Source organism: Wyeomyia smithii, chromosome 1 (genome assembly GCF_029784165.1).
Source record: "Wyeomyia smithii strain HCP4-BCI-WySm-NY-G18 chromosome 1, ASM2978416v1, whole genome shotgun sequence".
NCBI classification, from domain to species: Eukaryota; Metazoa; Arthropoda; class Insecta; order Diptera; family Culicidae; genus Wyeomyia; species Wyeomyia smithii.
Genome location: NC_073694.1, coordinates 148939812 through 148956783, shown reverse-complemented (window position 1 = coordinate 148956783; position 16972 = coordinate 148939812). Strand labels below are relative to the sequence as shown.

At 37.6% G+C, this 16972-nt stretch overlaps 1 protein-coding gene across 3 annotated transcripts in view; it reads left to right on the top strand.

The window, feature by feature from the left end:
• The window catches only part of LOC129718334 (rho GTPase-activating protein 100F), a 103070-nt gene that overhangs the window by 53296 nt on the left and 32802 nt on the right, over positions 1–16972 (top strand). For all 3 annotated transcript variants that reach the window (XM_055669012.1, XM_055669011.1, XM_055669013.1), the window contains exons 3-4: positions 2016–2138; positions 2235–2372. In XM_055669012.1, coding sequence (XP_055524987.1) covers positions 2016–2138; positions 2235–2372 — 261 coding nt within the window. The remainder of the gene's footprint in view (positions 1–2015; positions 2139–2234; positions 2373–16972) is intronic.

Below are 16972 nucleotides of genomic sequence, written 5' to 3'. Positions count from 1 at the left end.
TCATTCCAAAAAGAATGACAAATAAATGAAAAACGCATATTTTTGATGAAAAATATTAATAACTATGACTAGAATTGAAATATTCACGATATCAGCATTGCAAATTGTTTTCCTTTAAAACACCAAAAAGTCGTTCAATGACAGTTTTCAAGTAAAAATTTAAATTAAACAGTTAGAGCAAAAACTGAGTTAATCGGTTATTTCAAAGATAGAAAAAAACTTTTTTTTTCAAAGTAACTTAGAATTAAACATTGTAGAACAACTTTTTTTTCTATTCACAAAAATAAAAAAGTTAGATACTTGATTTAATCGGAAAATTGGGTCACTCTATTTTTTGATATTCTCCAATAAACGCTTTAATATATGTAACAACTTTGTAGAAGAAAGTTTTTCTCTAAAATAATTTTCCCCTAAATTTGGTTTTAAAACCGTTGATCCTTTTTTCTTCAGTTTCCCTTCTGCATGATCATTTCCTATTTTCTACTTGTTCTTTTCCTTCTTTTTTACTAAGCTTTCAAATAAAAGTATGCGCAGACGACGGCATGTGTTCAAGCCAACTCGTTCAAATCTGCAACACCTGCGGATTATATAAACTTTCAAACTCATACTGTAAAGTACGCGATCGTTTCGATAAAATAATTTACTAAAACTGCGGATTATTATTCCGGCTCAGTGTTTTTTAAATAAGTTGTTGAATGATTGAAGTGAAATTAACATGATAAACCCGAAAAAAACTTTTTTTTGAATATAGTCGAACCAACCTATCAAAATAATAACTCAAAGTAAGTAATAAGCAATGATACGCTGACTTCCAAACCATCCATCCATTCTGACGAAGATCTAACTTGGTATTTCTTTTTACGACCACTCGAAATGGGTAACAGTGAGCTATGAAACGATCCCACTTGTGGAATTTTTCGCAGGCGATTAAACATCATAAACTACATGCCAAAATGGTATGGTCTGGAGTACGGTTGTGCGCCTTTTTCCGAAACCCGTCATGCATCTGCACTGGATAGAAGCAAAAATAAAATAAAATAAATAAGGAGCAACAACATTTCACAGTGCAACAATCTCGTGTAAGAGAGTCTTTCTATATGTTGAGGATGTAACGAGAAACTTGGTCTGGGCAAAGCAACAGAATCAAGGTCCTGCATTCAAAGGCAAATATTGTACACTGTTGAGTCCGAGATGCACAAAGTTTTAGTTATAAACTGCTGCTGAACGAATTATTATAGTACCCAGTAAATACTCAAAAGTCTGTACAGGAGCATGAATATTAGGTCAGAACCGAGCTGCAGAACAATCGTTTGCAACAAACTCCGATATCAATCCAGTGAAATGATGGTTCTTCACCGATACAATCGATTAAACCTGTCTACCACTCACGCCCGGGTGAAATGTCAACGTGGTGCCAAGATGAAAAGTTTTATCCCCATTTGAACAAATGCAGTATTTTTAACCTTCCTTTCATGCTGCGTTAGTTTATTCAACTCAAAACTAGATTTTTGTGGATTGTTTGATTAATTTTTTTTTTCATCTATCTTTTATTTGACACGGCACAAAATTGTTTGAGTTATAAATCAATTATTATTTCAATGATTGTTATGCGTTTTTTTCCTGCGAATTACTTTTAATTAAAAAAAATATTGTCCCAACTTTCTCAAATCTGTTCTTTTTATCAATACAAAATGTTTGACAACAAACTTCTTCACACGATGAATCTAGACTTAGCCCATGTGGGTAGAACGCAAATTTTCCATCTTCTAATCGTACTCAATAGATGTAAAGCTATATTTTCATTATTGAAACCCAAGTTTCATCAATCTTAATTACTGATACCAAATTGCCCGGTTTAGCTATGTACATTTTATTATCCAAAAGAAAAAGGAACTTGACTCTCCCGTAGCTGACATTGTATCCCACTTTGATTGTGAACGTATGTTCGGATTTATTATGTTTAAGTTTCTCCCAAAACTAATCCTATTTTCTGTTTTTTCTTCATCTTTCAACAGGCGGTGGAAAGGCGTGGTGAAATGATAGTGCGCATTCTGGAGCCCCGCTGCATGGGCAGCCGGCAGGCCGTCGAGGCTGGTCAGAAATTTCTCAACAAGGCTGATGCCCGGCACATGGTGCAGGTAAGCAAGCTGACTGCGTGATACTCTAGCGCTACTAAGCAGTTGTACTAATATGTCGTTTCTACTCTCTCCTGTCGATTTCACCTTGGCTGGTAGCTGGTGGAGATTGTTAAACGACCCGGTCAAACTCTCGGCCTGTACATCCGTGAGGGCAACGGTGCGGACCGGTCCGATGGGGTGTTCATTTCTCGGATAGCACTCGAGTCGGCCGTCTACAACAGTGGCTGTCTGAGGGTAAGTTGTGACACGGCGAAGGCGAAAGTACTTACAGATGTCATTTTCTCATTAAAAAACTGTGCTGAAAAAGAAACGATACAACTCCCCGAGGCGTTAAATTGATTTGTTTTCATTGCGCGCATCACTGCGGTGAAATTTGATTCCACTCTTCTCCTTTTTATTCACTTTGCTCCTACTGACGACAGAGGCGGGGCTGAGCGGATGCGCTTGGCCTCAGGGAGTGCGAAAGAAAAATGCAATTGGTCTGACGGATAATTGGTTATTTTTCCGACCTGTTGCGCTCTGAGTTGATTAAAAACTTTTACAAACAGCAAGAGTTACTTTCGCGAATGAACTGACAAATTATCACACACACACAAAGCGCAGAAGTAGAGATTATTCAAATTAATAACACAGTGGAAAAATTTTATTGCTTTAGCTTCTATGCATGATTTTATGATGTGATTTGATGCAAAAACACATTTCCCCGAGCTCGGATCCATTCCAAAGTATAGAATTATATCATATGCTTGAATGTTCAAAAGTGTGTTCTATTTTAAAGCATATTTATAACAAAATTTGTTATTTAATTAACAAAACATTGTACAATCTAACTAATTCTGATCTTTTCTGCCAAAAACCTTACATAACTTGCTATAATTTGTAATAATCAGTAAGTAATTTTGATAGGAATTTTGATATTTTAACTATTAACGAGACCAAGTTTAGAACACAAGTTGATACAAAAAGTTCGCAACAAAATATCAAGATTTGATATAATCCTGATATTTTATGACTGATCGGGTTACCTAGTCTACTGGTAAGACCACCTTCAGCTCACGAATCTTTATTTAAACGAAAAACCTTAAAAAATCACTAGATTCAGTTGCATCTAAGCTTCATTATTTAGGTTTTAAAATTCTAGACTGCAACCGGAAACAGTCATTAGAAACTTTTCGGTGACTAAGTGGAGCAGGAGCTTGCTCTAGAGAATTTTGCAAATACCGTAAACTGGGGTGACTTTGATCAGCGGGGTGACTTTGATTACTCTACCCCTTTTTTTAATTTGTGAGAAAAATCGCTCGAAGAGCTTGATATTTGCCGTAATCTTCACTGATTATGTTTAGATATGTCTACATTGCTACTACCCATACATTTCTTGCTTTTAAAAGAGGGTTTTATATGCTCAAATATTAATTTGAAAATAACGTGGATTTTGAGCGATTTTTATTGCATACAAACAATTGGTTCAAGCAGATACAAAACAACAAGCTGCGATACGTAATGTTTGTTTATTTTGTGCCCAGCCATATTCCACGTGGGCTAGGTTTGGTGATTTTAGACCCCCTTTCCTTCAAGGACAGTCGTTCATGTATATTCTTAAATTTGGTATGAAACCTGGAAATTCGCCAATAAAGACTATTGACATGGAATGTGAATAGCCCCTGAATTGTTTTTGCCTTTCTCCTAGAAAGGTATAGCAATCACTTGCAAAACCGAAAGTATAAAAGTGCTCCAAAGGGCCGAATGGCATATATCACTCGACTCAGCTCGACGAATGAGCATTTTCTGTATGTATGTGTGTGTGTATGTGTGTGTATGTGTGTGTGTATGTGTGTGTGTATGTGTGTGTGTATGTGTGTGTATGTGTGTGTGTATGTGCAGATTTTTATTCTCACTCACTTTTCTCAGAGATGGCTGGACCGATTTTCATGAAATTAATTGCAAATGAAAGGTCTTGGTGCCCCATAAGACCCTATTAAATTTCATTGTGATCGGATTTTTAGTTTAGAGGTTATGTATCATAATGTAAAAATCATGAATCATCATTTTCTCAAAAACTACACTACCGATTTGAACAAAATTAGTTTCAAAGGAACGGGCTACCTGAAATACCTATAACTTTTGAATTTTATGAAGATTGAACTTGTGGTTCAAAAGTTATAAAAAGAAAGGTGCTTTGAAGACTGTTTAATCTCACTCATGTTTGTCAGAGATGGCTGGACCGATTCTCATAAAATCAGTGTCAAATGGAAGGTCTAGTTGCCCCAAAAGACCCTATTGATTTGTTTTGCAATCGGACTATTACTTTGCCTGTTATGTTTAAAAATGTGAAATCCAGCTATGAAAAGGAACATATTCCGAAGACTACTTGGACTCACTCACTTTTCTCAGAGATGGCTTACCCGATTTCCACAAAATTAGTGTAAAATTAAAAGTCTAACTGCCTCATAACACCCTATTGAATTTTACTGTAATCGAACTGTAACTTCGTCTGTAATGTACCGAAATGTGAAAATCACGAAACTTCATTATCTCAGAAACTACACAACCGATTTGATCAATATTATTATCAGGTGAGCGGGCTAGCTGAGGGTTAACTGATGAACAACACAGGTTAACAGAATCTAACAGTGGTTGTCTTTGAATTCAATAGGGTGTCCAGGGTCAATGTTTGGTTTCTATGCATCATCTCGATTACTGAAATACCCATATTGAGTATTATTCGGTCATTTTCGCCTGTTTCCTAGAAGTTGCCATTTAGCAATTTTCAATGGTGCCTGACGTCAATTGTTAGCTCCTTGCATCATTCTGGTTCCAGAGATACTCATATTGGATAGCATTTGTTTGTTTAGGCTGTTTTTCACAAACCGGTAGTCGCCATTTTGGATTTCAAAATGGTATTTAAGATAATTTCTGGCCTATGAGCGTTATTCTGGTTGAAGAAACGCCCATATTGGGTGTAATTCGATCATTTTCGGCTGTTTCCCAGGAACCGGAAGTCGCCAGCCTAGAATCCAAAATGAGGTCTGTGGTCGATTTCTGCTGCTGTGTATCATTCTAGATCCGGAGGTACTCATGTTAGGCGGGAATCGGCCATTTTTGGCTGTTTTCCAGAAACCAGAGGTTGCCATCCTACAATTCAAAATAGTGTCTGAGGTCAATTTTTAGCTTCTTGCAACATTCTGGCTCCAGAGATACTCATATTGGGTGGTATTTGGTCACTTTGGGCTGATTTTCAGAAACCGAAAGTCGTCATTTTGGACTTTAAAATTGCCTGTGAAATCAATTTCTGTCATCTGAGCGTAATCCTGGTTCCGAAAACATTCATATTGAATGGTATTTGATCATTTCCGGCTGTTTGCCAGACACCGGAAGTAACCATCTTGAAATTCAAGATTGTGTCTGTGATCAATTTTAGCTTCTGTCCATCTTTCTGGTTCCGGAGATACTCATATTTAAGGGAAATCGTCCATTTCAGGCTGTTTTCCAGAAACCGTAAGTTGCCATCTTACAATTCAAAATGTTGTCTGAAGTCGATTTGTGGCTCCAGTGCATCATTACGGTTCCGGAAATACCCATATTGGGTGGTATTTTGTCGTTTGTCGCTGTTTTTCCGAAACCGAAAGTCGCCATTTTGGATTTCTTAATGGAATTTGAAGACAATTTCGATCGATTTTAGCTCCTGTGTATCATTCTAGATCCGGATATTATTATATTGGGTGGAAATCGGCCATTTTGGCTGTTTTCCAGAAACCGGAAGTTGCCATCTTACAATCCAAAATGTTGCTTGAGGTCGATTATGGAACAAATTTGTTACCACTAAAAACATTTACCTGCCAAATATGGTTCCATTTAGTTGGTTAGCTCTCGAGATGTGCAGAAATTTGTGTATCATTCGTATGGAACCCCTCCTTTCTAGAAGAGCGAGGGCTGTCGAATCATTATGGACATATTTGTTACCCCTGAAAACATTCACATGCTAAATTTGGTTCCATTTACTTGGTTAGTTCACGAGATGTGCAGAAATTTGTGTTTCATTTGTATGGCACCCCTCCCTTTCAAAAGAAGGAGGGGTGTCAAAATATTATGGACATATTTTTTACCACTAAAAACATTTACCTGCCAAATTTGGTTCCATTTAGTTGATTAGTTCTCGAGATGTGCAGAAATTTGTGTTTCATTTGTATGGAACCCCTCTCTTATAGAAGAGTGAGGGATGCCAAACCATTATGCATATATTTGTTTCCTCTAAAAACATCCACATGCCAAATTCGGTTTCATTTGCTTGGTTTGTTCTTGAGTTGTGCAGAAATTTATGTTTCATTTGTATGGGACTCCTCCCTTCCAGAAGAGGAAGGGGTTTCAAACTATCATAGGAACCTTTATCGGCACCAAAAACCCCTACATACAAATTTTCACGTCGATCGGTTCGGCAGTTTTCGAACTTATATGGATCAGACAGACAGATCGGCTTGCATTTTATATGTATAGATTACAACATCAATATTTTAGAACCTAAAGAGTTAATATACATTTATTGGGTTGAAGCGTTAATGTAAATCTATTTTTACAAATAATAGTTTGAATGAGAAAGGCTGGGTCTGACCGCTAGGTGGATTAATTTAGGTTTAATTTTTAAAAACACATTTGAGTCGTTTTGAATTGTTCAAAGTTGTTGAAGCAGCAAAGTTTCACTCCAAATTCATCAAAACAATGAAGTGATCAAAGTCACCCCGGAATAATGATTGATATGAAAATTTTAGAGCACCTTTCAAAACAGCAGAGCTGTTGCTAAATTTTTGAAAAAAGTGACTGGAAGGGGCAATATCCACCAAAGAAGATTTTTTTCCATTTTTTTTGGCCTAAATCAAGCTAAAACTATCCTAGAATCAAAATCTACATCGCCCAAGTACAGATCTAAACTCAAAGTTCGCTTAAATCAATTTTTACCGAACAACTTTTATGCTCCAAAATCACCGATGCTCGGCTTACATAGTTACCTATGATCGCTATCGTGTTTCAAATTTAAAGTATAGAGGTCGCTTCATCAGGTTTCGACCGTTACAGCGTTTCTACAGCACGTGTTTACTCACAATTTCCCTTTGTTTAGTCGATGAGCCGTTCTCGTTGTGTACGTTCTCTGTTTGAGTTTTTCAATACTTTTTAACTGTGAGTCATATTCAAAAGTACTTAAATATGAGTGACAAGGTGTACAGTTACCATAAAGGCAGTGAAAGAAGAAGTACCAGAACAACCCGGAGTAAAATTAGTAACCGACACCCGCCATGCGTTCAAAGGCGATTCGGAGTACGTTAATACCTCGACGGAAAAATTAAAAACTCTTGATTTAAACCGTGGTCGCGATGATAATAGGGATTTCGGCTACTGGTTCATACATTTTTCGTTGTATTTACTACCTTTTCTGAATTAGAAGTGTGTAAAAACTGTAATAGTGATGTGCGGTTTTCACAGTCCAGCAAGCGTTACTAGGCTTCAAGATTCTTGTGTCTTGTTGGAACTGCGGTGATGCCGATATTTTTAACTGTTCTCTAATAGGGTAGGGAACATATTCTAAGCAGCTTTAGGAACCGCCTGTGTATTGAGACGAAATACTCTAAATGTGTTGGGTGAAATTCAAACAGAAGTATATCAATCTGTTCTCTATCTTTTTCTCTGTCAGAGCTTGTTGCCAGATTGTAAAACTAAGTTAGCAAACATTAACAATAATCAATTGAAGTTACCAATCGAGGGACACTATTCCAATCACCCCGAACCTATTTTAAGCAGTGTCATCTGTTTTGCAGGCCTTTTTTTCAGCACCCAAAGTGGCTCCTGAATGGCTGCAATACAGGTCGATTTGTTTCGAATGGTGATTTCTGTGTGATTTCTTTGTGATTAACGGTATTTCTTATCTTCGTAATAGGATTGGGCGATCTTCGGGGAAAGATCGATTTTGAGAATCGATTCATTCAAACGGTCCTTTGATCGATCCACCCAAAAGATCGGAGCTGCGGAATCGATCTCAACTGGATCGATCTTTTATAGCACTTTTTTGCGGCGCTGTGAAATTCATAACTGATTGGAACTAAAGTTTATAATGTTATAGCACCGTCCGTGGTTATAATGCACAGGAGATAGAATAGATTGTTTTATCAAGTTCGAAAGGTTGTTAAAGAAATATACCTTAAAGTTACATCATTTGAAAACTTTGGTTATGTGTTTGTTAGCGTGTCGGAACATCATTCAAAATACATTGCAGAATCATACGTCAAAATATCACACTTTTTCTCTATTGTGTGTGGAATGTGATACAGGATAGCAATGATTATGAGATGGTCGGTGTGCGACCAGTCCGGACCAAGCCCCATTTTTTTCGAAAATTAAGTCACTGACGAGGCGGGTAAAATGTTGTATTAGGGATCGCAAGTAAAACTTGGCTGCTGACAACTGAGTCGAACAGTTTCGCAGGCGAGCTATTTGTCCAAAACCCAGCCGACTCGCCATCTGTAATACCAAAATTGGTCAGGCGAGTAACTCGCCGCTCGCCTCGTTTTCTGTGATACGCCAGAAAAAAGTCGAATTTCGCTCGTTGGGTTATGTTTAGTTGAGTTACGTTTTAGTTGGGCTCCCGCTCGTTGGGCTATAGCCCAACTGAATCGAAGCCAAACATCATTTCTGATAACGTTGATTTTCGTTTGAGGGGTTTGTGGATGCATTTTAACGCAGAAAGTAGAATTCATTCAAATAAAAACAAATGAAGCTGAGTATATATGTAAACAAACAATATTTTAATCAATTGTTAGAAAAACAATATAAGTTTTCTGGCGTAATAATGCAACGTAGAGCTATGCGTATTTTTGAAAGTATTTGAGAACACGTTATTATTGAGCACTCATTTTTGGCTTCAAATGTGTGATGTGTGGCTTAAATGAGCCAATTTCGAATTTGGCCCTATGCTGCACTTTTCGTATTTCTTTGCAAATTTGACCTTTTGCATGGCATCAAACGAAGCTCTATTAATATGGAAAACATTGAAGAAAATCCAAAAAAGTAGGAGAGAAATTAGTACAAGCAAGATCATTCTCAACGAATGGTTTTGAACTTTTGCGGTTTGTCAACCAACTCAACGGTTTTATAGAACTTTTCTTCGTTCCCAGTTGTAGTCCTAACAACAAGAAACAATCGGTGTGCTCTTTGATCGATTTGCAACTTTGACAGCTCAGCCCGACGACTGATAGTTTTTCACTAGATGAGCTGCGGGTTCAGTGCAACTAGCGAAATTCGACTGTATAACCAAAATTTCCTAGAGCTTTGAGCGCCGATTACTCGAAATAATGTTTTTGGAGCTTGGTTCGATTTGAATGCACGCCGATCATATCATATTTGCTAGTTCGTCACCAGTTGCATTTTTTTGCAGGAATGGAATGGACTATAAGGAGGCATAATAATGTCATAATCGCACGCAACCATTCAAAACCCGATAAAACAACGAAACACGATCACTGACAATGACTCAAAATTGGATCTAAAAAAATTGCTGCATGCTGAAACATAAATTAAATTTTTAAAAGATCGAAAAGATCAAATCGAAAAGTAAACGATCTTTTCGATTTTTTCAGGGCTGAAAAATCGATCAAAAAAATCGAAGATCGGAGCGGAAAAGATCGATTCTCTTTAGATCGATCCAAGATCGACCAATCCTACTTCGTAAGATAGCTAGACAATCAAAGTTTTCGTTTCCATCATTGGAATTGTCGATATTGATCAAAATCCAGGAGTTTGGGGCCTGCTTTCTTCGACTGATTTAAATAAGTGCCACTGCTTAAGCCGTTCCCTACCCTACATACTCATGCTTTTGGGTTAACCGTTGGACCGAACATGTATGAGTTTTGCGTGGGATCGGACGCCAACCGCGTCAAAGTCGCTGTGCATCGCATGTCCAATATCGCGAATGAGTCTAGGCGCAGCCTCACATCAGACAAAAAAAGGAAGACGAGGCAAAAAGGCCCAAGAGACAACTTTACAGCGCGTGAATAGCTGACTGATGGTAAAAAAATATTAGGGGCTTTATTATTGCGATTCTTAAGATTTAAAGCATTTTGAAACTTTAAACGCGTTTTTCTCAAAACCATGTTTTCAAAATTGGCGAGCAGTAGAACTGAAAAAGTTTACATCCGATTGACTTGAAATTTTAACTGTAGCTTCTTCATTAGATTATCTAGTGAAGTACACACGATTTTAGCGATTGATTAACAACAACAAAAGTTATAAACAATTAAAGTCGATTTTTTTTTTGTCGAAAAAGAATTTTTTTCCCAAACCGTTGCCATTTTGCAAAGAAAAATTTTAGAAATATAATCATGTGTACTTCACTAGCGACACTTATGTAGATAATGAAAAATTTTTGTTCTGGTGATAGGTGGAGTTGGGCACGACTGCTACTGCTCGCCGCGGAACAACTTTAAAAAAGCGGTTCACGGCAATCGCTGCACAGCCGCCATCTTGTAACAAAAATAGCAATGACAATTTTTTTCTACTCTGCAAGAGTTGCTTAATTCAATGATATATTACTTATATACCTTACATCTCAAATGTCCTTTAAAAAAACATGAAAAAAATCTTGTTTTTTTTAGCATTTGGTGGATATTACCCCTTAATGTATGCCAGTAATCATTTTAAAAATATCAAACAATTTAGTATTCAGTACATTCTTAAAATATTTAAGATATGTTAAAACAAATGTTCAAGTCACCCCAGTTTACGGTATCTAAAGAGTATAGCATGAATTCGGGCTTTCATTCCAATATGTGGAAATGCGGGTTCCGGTTATTTCACTAAATAATCGCCACTGGACTAACAACCTGAAATATAGCATTTCTTATGAAAAATTGGTCAATAAATTCATTGGTGATGGTTTCATTTTGTGCAGGGCACGGAAAATGATCTATCTTGCCCCTTTTCACCCTGGTTTTGCGTATTTTTGGAAATATAGACCATGTCTCGTGCCCTGCACAGGATGAAACTAAATAGTTTTTATATCTAACTACTAGGGGGATTGATCAAAAAACCGAAAACGCCAAAATAAAGGCTTTGTTATATGGAATAAACTTGCTGACACTAGGTACATAAAATCAATATTTCACTGTCAAATGTAAAACGATCACGATTTTTCGAGTTAAGACCACTGTGGCGTGATGAGAATGGGAAATGGGTAAAATTGTACGCGTTATGAAAGCAATGAAACTTTAGTTGCCATTTTAGCTTGCTCTGTTGACTAGTTCGCACGCGTTTCTTTTACGATCTCTTTTCCCATATTTTTTAGATGAAATGAAAGAATGAAAATTAATTTTTATAGATTAAGTGAAAAATCACGTGAAAAATCACCACTGAGTTAAAGCGGACAAGAAAATCTTATTCCGTTGATTTGTAAAATATTATCATCACATCGCATGGATGCTGGTTTTTTTTTTTAAAGGGAAAAAATTTTACTCTTTTTCTAAAAAAAAAAAATATTTTTAAAAATGCGTAAAATTATACCCATTTTCGATGTTTGATCTAGTGTTTGATCAAGTTAACCCTTCAAATGGGCTAACTCTCTTTTTTTGCGAATTGGTCGAAATTTTCCCCATTAATCATGATTTCCGTCTTAACGTGTAAGTACTCGTTTATCCTCATTACCATGTGCTCTTGCTTAGGGAAAGCATGTCGAATCTTTTTTTATTTGTCTCATTACAACAAAACGAATACTTCATTCGTTTGATATATTTCGTGATTATATTGCGTAGTATTTGAAACATAAACAACGATTTTTAAAATTCGCATAACATCAAACGACGCACACTGGGAAAAAATGAGCCCAAATTCCCACTAATTAGAAGACTAATTAGAATTAGGCTATTTTCAGCAACAAACTAGAAATATCTTTACAACAAATGAAAATATCAAACCAATATATTCTACAAAAATGCGAGGTCTAGCAGAATGAACAAAATCTTAGAACATCTTGAACTGTTTCAACGATTACAGAAACAGTTATGGACGAATAACTAATTTTGAGGAGTGTTCCTCGTGAAACTCTATTTCGTCATATCAGACGTACAGATAGAAGATTACAATGTTCAGCAATTCTTTTTCGATTTTTTAGATTTTCCTACAACTTTGCTGAAGAAAGCTATCTGGTATTTTGAAAATTAGAAAAAATAATTTTTATATCTAACTACTAGGGGTATTGACCAAAAAACCGAAAACGTCAAAAGAAAGGCCTTGTTATATGGAATAAATTTGCTGAAGACACTGGGTACATGAAATCAATATTTCACAGTCAATTCTGAAATGATCACGATTTTTCGAGTTTAGACCACTGTGCACGCGTAAGATTTAACCCTTTTCCCATTTTTCGATTCATTCGTTTTTCGACAACCGCATATGACAATAAAAATGGGTAAATATTTACCCATTAATGACTTTTCGACTCCTACCGTGTATGCGCATTCTACGCATTGATACAAAGGTCATCATTAGCACTATTTTGCATAATTTAGGACTATTGCGTCAGGGTTTTACAGGATTTCAATTTTTTATTGTTTTAATTGTCACCTCAGCCACTCAACTAGGTGAGCAATGTCTCTCTATCTCTCTCGAACACCTTCTCCAAGGTTTGCAAAGTTTCTCAGGGTCGGCCGATATGACGCAAATAGCAGTTGGGTTTTACATGCACTCTATATTTACGATAAAGGGGGGCTTAACCTGACTCTACTCTACCATGTGGCATTTTTAGCTTAACTAAGAACATACATTTTTATCTTAGGTCTATACACATGCTAGTTACATACAATCTCTCTGAAGAACTCTGCTACCGATGCTGATTGCTCTGTAGCTCGGCAACCTATGCCGTCACGTCGACGATACCGCTGTCTGCTGGCTGTTTCCGCAACTCTCCTCCTCCCAGGCCGCAACCATTGGGGAATTCAGCGAACCTTCGCCGTCCCACGGCTCGTTCGCTCGTCTTGCTTCTTGGTCCGAATCCAAATGACTTCGCTGACTGACGTACTGTCTACGCTTGGTGTTGATGGTAAAGATGGCGTAGCTTGTAGGTCGATCGCACGGAGGGCTTGCACGTGGCCAAGGTACTATCCCTGCGACTAAGCGATATTGCAAATTCTGGATCCTGATTCACTCTCCTCATTTGATCTTTGAGGTTACGTGTACAAACACTAGCTTTTTCAAGGCTTTTAACTTTACTCTACTAAACTGGTCTGGGCTTATCGAGCGATCAATTTGCAATGGCTGACGATAGCTCGCCAATATCGGATGTGCCTGATGATCCGCTGATCTTCGCCCCTGCTTCGGGTTTCATCGGTTATCAGCGTTGCCAGGTCATTTTTTCAAAAATCTGGAAAAGACAAAATAAAAATCTGGAAAAAAACTGGCAGTCATTTCGTGGGGTGAAAGGTTAATTTTTCGAATAAAAGTCTTGGGGTACGCAAAATTTGAGGTGACAAAATTGCAAAATTTCGCGCCAAAATTGAAGTGATGACCTTTTTGCGGAACAGAGAAAATAAAATCTGGATCATCCACGAAAAATCTGGATACTTGGATATCAAAGCTGTCTACCTGGATACATGTTCAAAAATCTGGATAATCCAGCTAAATCTGGATACCTGGCAACGCTGTCGTTTATGGTTATAGCATCGTTGTTCTAATTCGAGGTGTTATGGCAGTGCGATATTCTCATGCCCCCTGTGGTAACTTTAGTAGTTATCACCGACGGCTTCTAACCGAAACGGTTACATAATTCAATTAGGAGCCATCCCGTTCCACGTGGACAGGTTTCAATTCCCCCTCCCTCCCCGTGGACAACTGCTGATATAAATTCTAAAAAATTTGTATGGACCGTGGACATAACGCTGACCGCCACCCTCTCCCAAAGCTGTCCATGTGGAATGTGGATGGCCCCTTAGATTACCTAAGCCGTTATATACTCGGCAAGATACCCGGGTACTTTTTCAGACTTTATTGCTTTAAAAAAAAGTTAACCTAAACTCAGTTATTTAAGTTCATAGAATGCTTCTGATTAGTGAAAATAAACCATTTTCCATCATCAGACAGTTTACAGCAGCAGGGTGTCGAAGGGAGGGGCTTTGATTTTTTTTTACCCCATACCTACTCGGCTTCAAGATACAAAATCGGTCTAGAATTAAAAGTTAGAAGCATTTCATTTTGGTGGGTACCTGGGTACCTTGCCGAGCACTTACGGGTGTTAAGTACAATGCCGAATACATAACGGTAAGGACAAATAATAATATAGGTACACACAGAAGCTTTAAGTTCAAGAAGCGATCGGCAAACTTGTAGCATGAAAAGATCTTTTGTGGTATCAAAACAAACACAAAAATGCTCACAAAGTTTATTAAGTAATGCTCTTGAACTACCTTTTTTTATCATCACAGAACCTCGTTCCATATTGCAAAATATAAATATTCTCGAATATGTTTCAAAACTGTTTGCGTATATACCTACCACAGATAATACCATTTTTGTCATACCTAAATCTCTTTGATAAATTCCGTTTTTTCGCTATTGTATATTTGCAAGTGTGTACGCGAAGCAAAACTTTTGAAAAATGCAGCCTTGTTAATAGCTTATCATCTTGTTGATGACCGCCTGTTAGGAGGAGCACTTTCTGACTCTCTGTCAGAATAATTTCTCTTAGTTGCTATATTACCCTGACAGAATATCCATTTTGTATCCGTCTATACAAAATATACTAAATAAGATTAATCATTCGCGTTTTGTTTTGTGTTCCGTCTCCACTCCCCCGTCCAATGACCTTTGCTTTTTGGCTGTTTGCCAAAATGTAAAGCACAGCACAATTCAAATTGGTGTTTATCCCTAGGCAACATCAGAATGTGGCAGGAAAATCGGGCAAAATTTACCAGGAAACGTGGAAGCTCTTTTTTAGAATAAAAATAAGACTCGCTATTACTGTAAATTTTTCGAGGTATAGCTTTAATTTGCATGTCATGAAACCTCTAATTTTTCTGTAAATTATAGTTCTTCGCTAACATACTCGAAAATCATGGTATCAATATATATTTTCAATGCATAATTGTTGTAATATCTAGAACATAGATAAATTACCCTCTCAAAAGGACATTAATTGAACGCCGATTGAACCGTATAATGAGCGAAATTACACCATTCTTTCACGTTCATGTGAACTTCTATTGACTGACTCTGCATAGGAAGAACAACTTTTGGTCTTAATGCCACTCCAAAGTACTTTCGCTAAGTTTTGTTCCGGTTGCGATGGAAAAGTTGTTGCACATTTTTTTAGCGCTGTTAAGTAAGCAGCAGCTGGTAGTGCAGCCCACTGACACAGAAAGGACGTTTTGGCTCGGAGCCCGGAAAGCATCCGGTAACTAGTGCGAGTGTGATAAAGGAAGAGCAACATACAGGAACGTCTAGGTCTAGACGCAAGGGATAACGCTAGAGCTGAAACTGGGTCGATTTGTTAGAGACTGATGATGATGATCATGATGATGATAATGACTATAGTGTTGTGAGGGCGTATGAGGCGTCTCGGCAATGTCAGTGGAGAGAAATAATTCAATTAAAAGTTGCCTGATGGCCCGGGTGCAGCTGGTCGGAAATGTACTTCTTAGTATGCTTCAAAAGTTTAACTTTTCGATACAGTATTGTTCGGCAAACAGGGTTTTTCGTGTTAAAGTAACCTATCTAAGACTGTATCATTAGTGGTAAGGTTAGTTCAGTTTAGTTGCAAAGCCGTGTACTGTGTATATATGGAACGTAGTTCCCTACTAAAGTGAAGTAATATTCGCTTTGTTGCTTCAATGTTTGAGAAATGTTGATTGCAGCAATTGCAGTGGAAGTCATGAGAGAACAACGATAATAGGAGACCATATTGGAGTCGGCCTAGTGTAGTTGTGAAACATCTCTACCAACCACGCAGTGGCGTGAGTTCGAAATCAAATGCCCGAGATGGGTTACAAGAGCAATAATTATTTCTGTGGTAGATAAAAGGGAGAGGGGGGGTGCTCCCATACAAATAAAACACAAATTTCAGTATAACTCATAAATTAATCAAGTAAATAAGCTAATCAAGTAAGAAACGTTTCAATGGTGGTTCGACACCTCTCCCTCTTTTGAAAAGGAGGGCTTCTTTTCAAATGAAACACACATTTTTGCATGAGAAGATTTTTAGGGGGAAAAAATACTTTCATGATGGTTTGACACCCCTCCCTCTTCAGGAGAGGAGGGTATCATACATATGAAACTCAAATTTCTGCACAACTCGAAAACTTACCGAGCAAATAGAACCAAATTTGGCATGTGAAAGTTTTTGGGGGTGAAAAATGGGCTGGAAAACAGCCGAAAGTGACCAAATACCACCAAATATGGGTTTTTCCGTAATTGTGATGATGCACAGAAGCCAAAAATCAACCTCAGATACTATTCTGAATGCTAAGATGGCTACTTCTGGTTTCTGGGAAACAGCCCAACATTGTCGAAAATCACCCAATAGGGGTGTTTCCGGAACCAGAGCAGCGCTTAGAGGCCAGAAATCGACTCCGGGTGCCATTTCGAAATCCAATATGATGACTTCCTATTTGTGAAACAGCCGAAAGTGACCAAATCCCGAAATTGTAACGATGCATAGAAGTCAATCATCAACTTCAGGCACCAGGCACCATTCTAAGACGGCGACTTCCGGTTTTTGTAAAACAACCCAAAATTACCAATTACCACGCAATACGGATATTTTCGAGATTAGAATGATACACAGAAGCAAAAAATCGACCCCGGAAATCAAT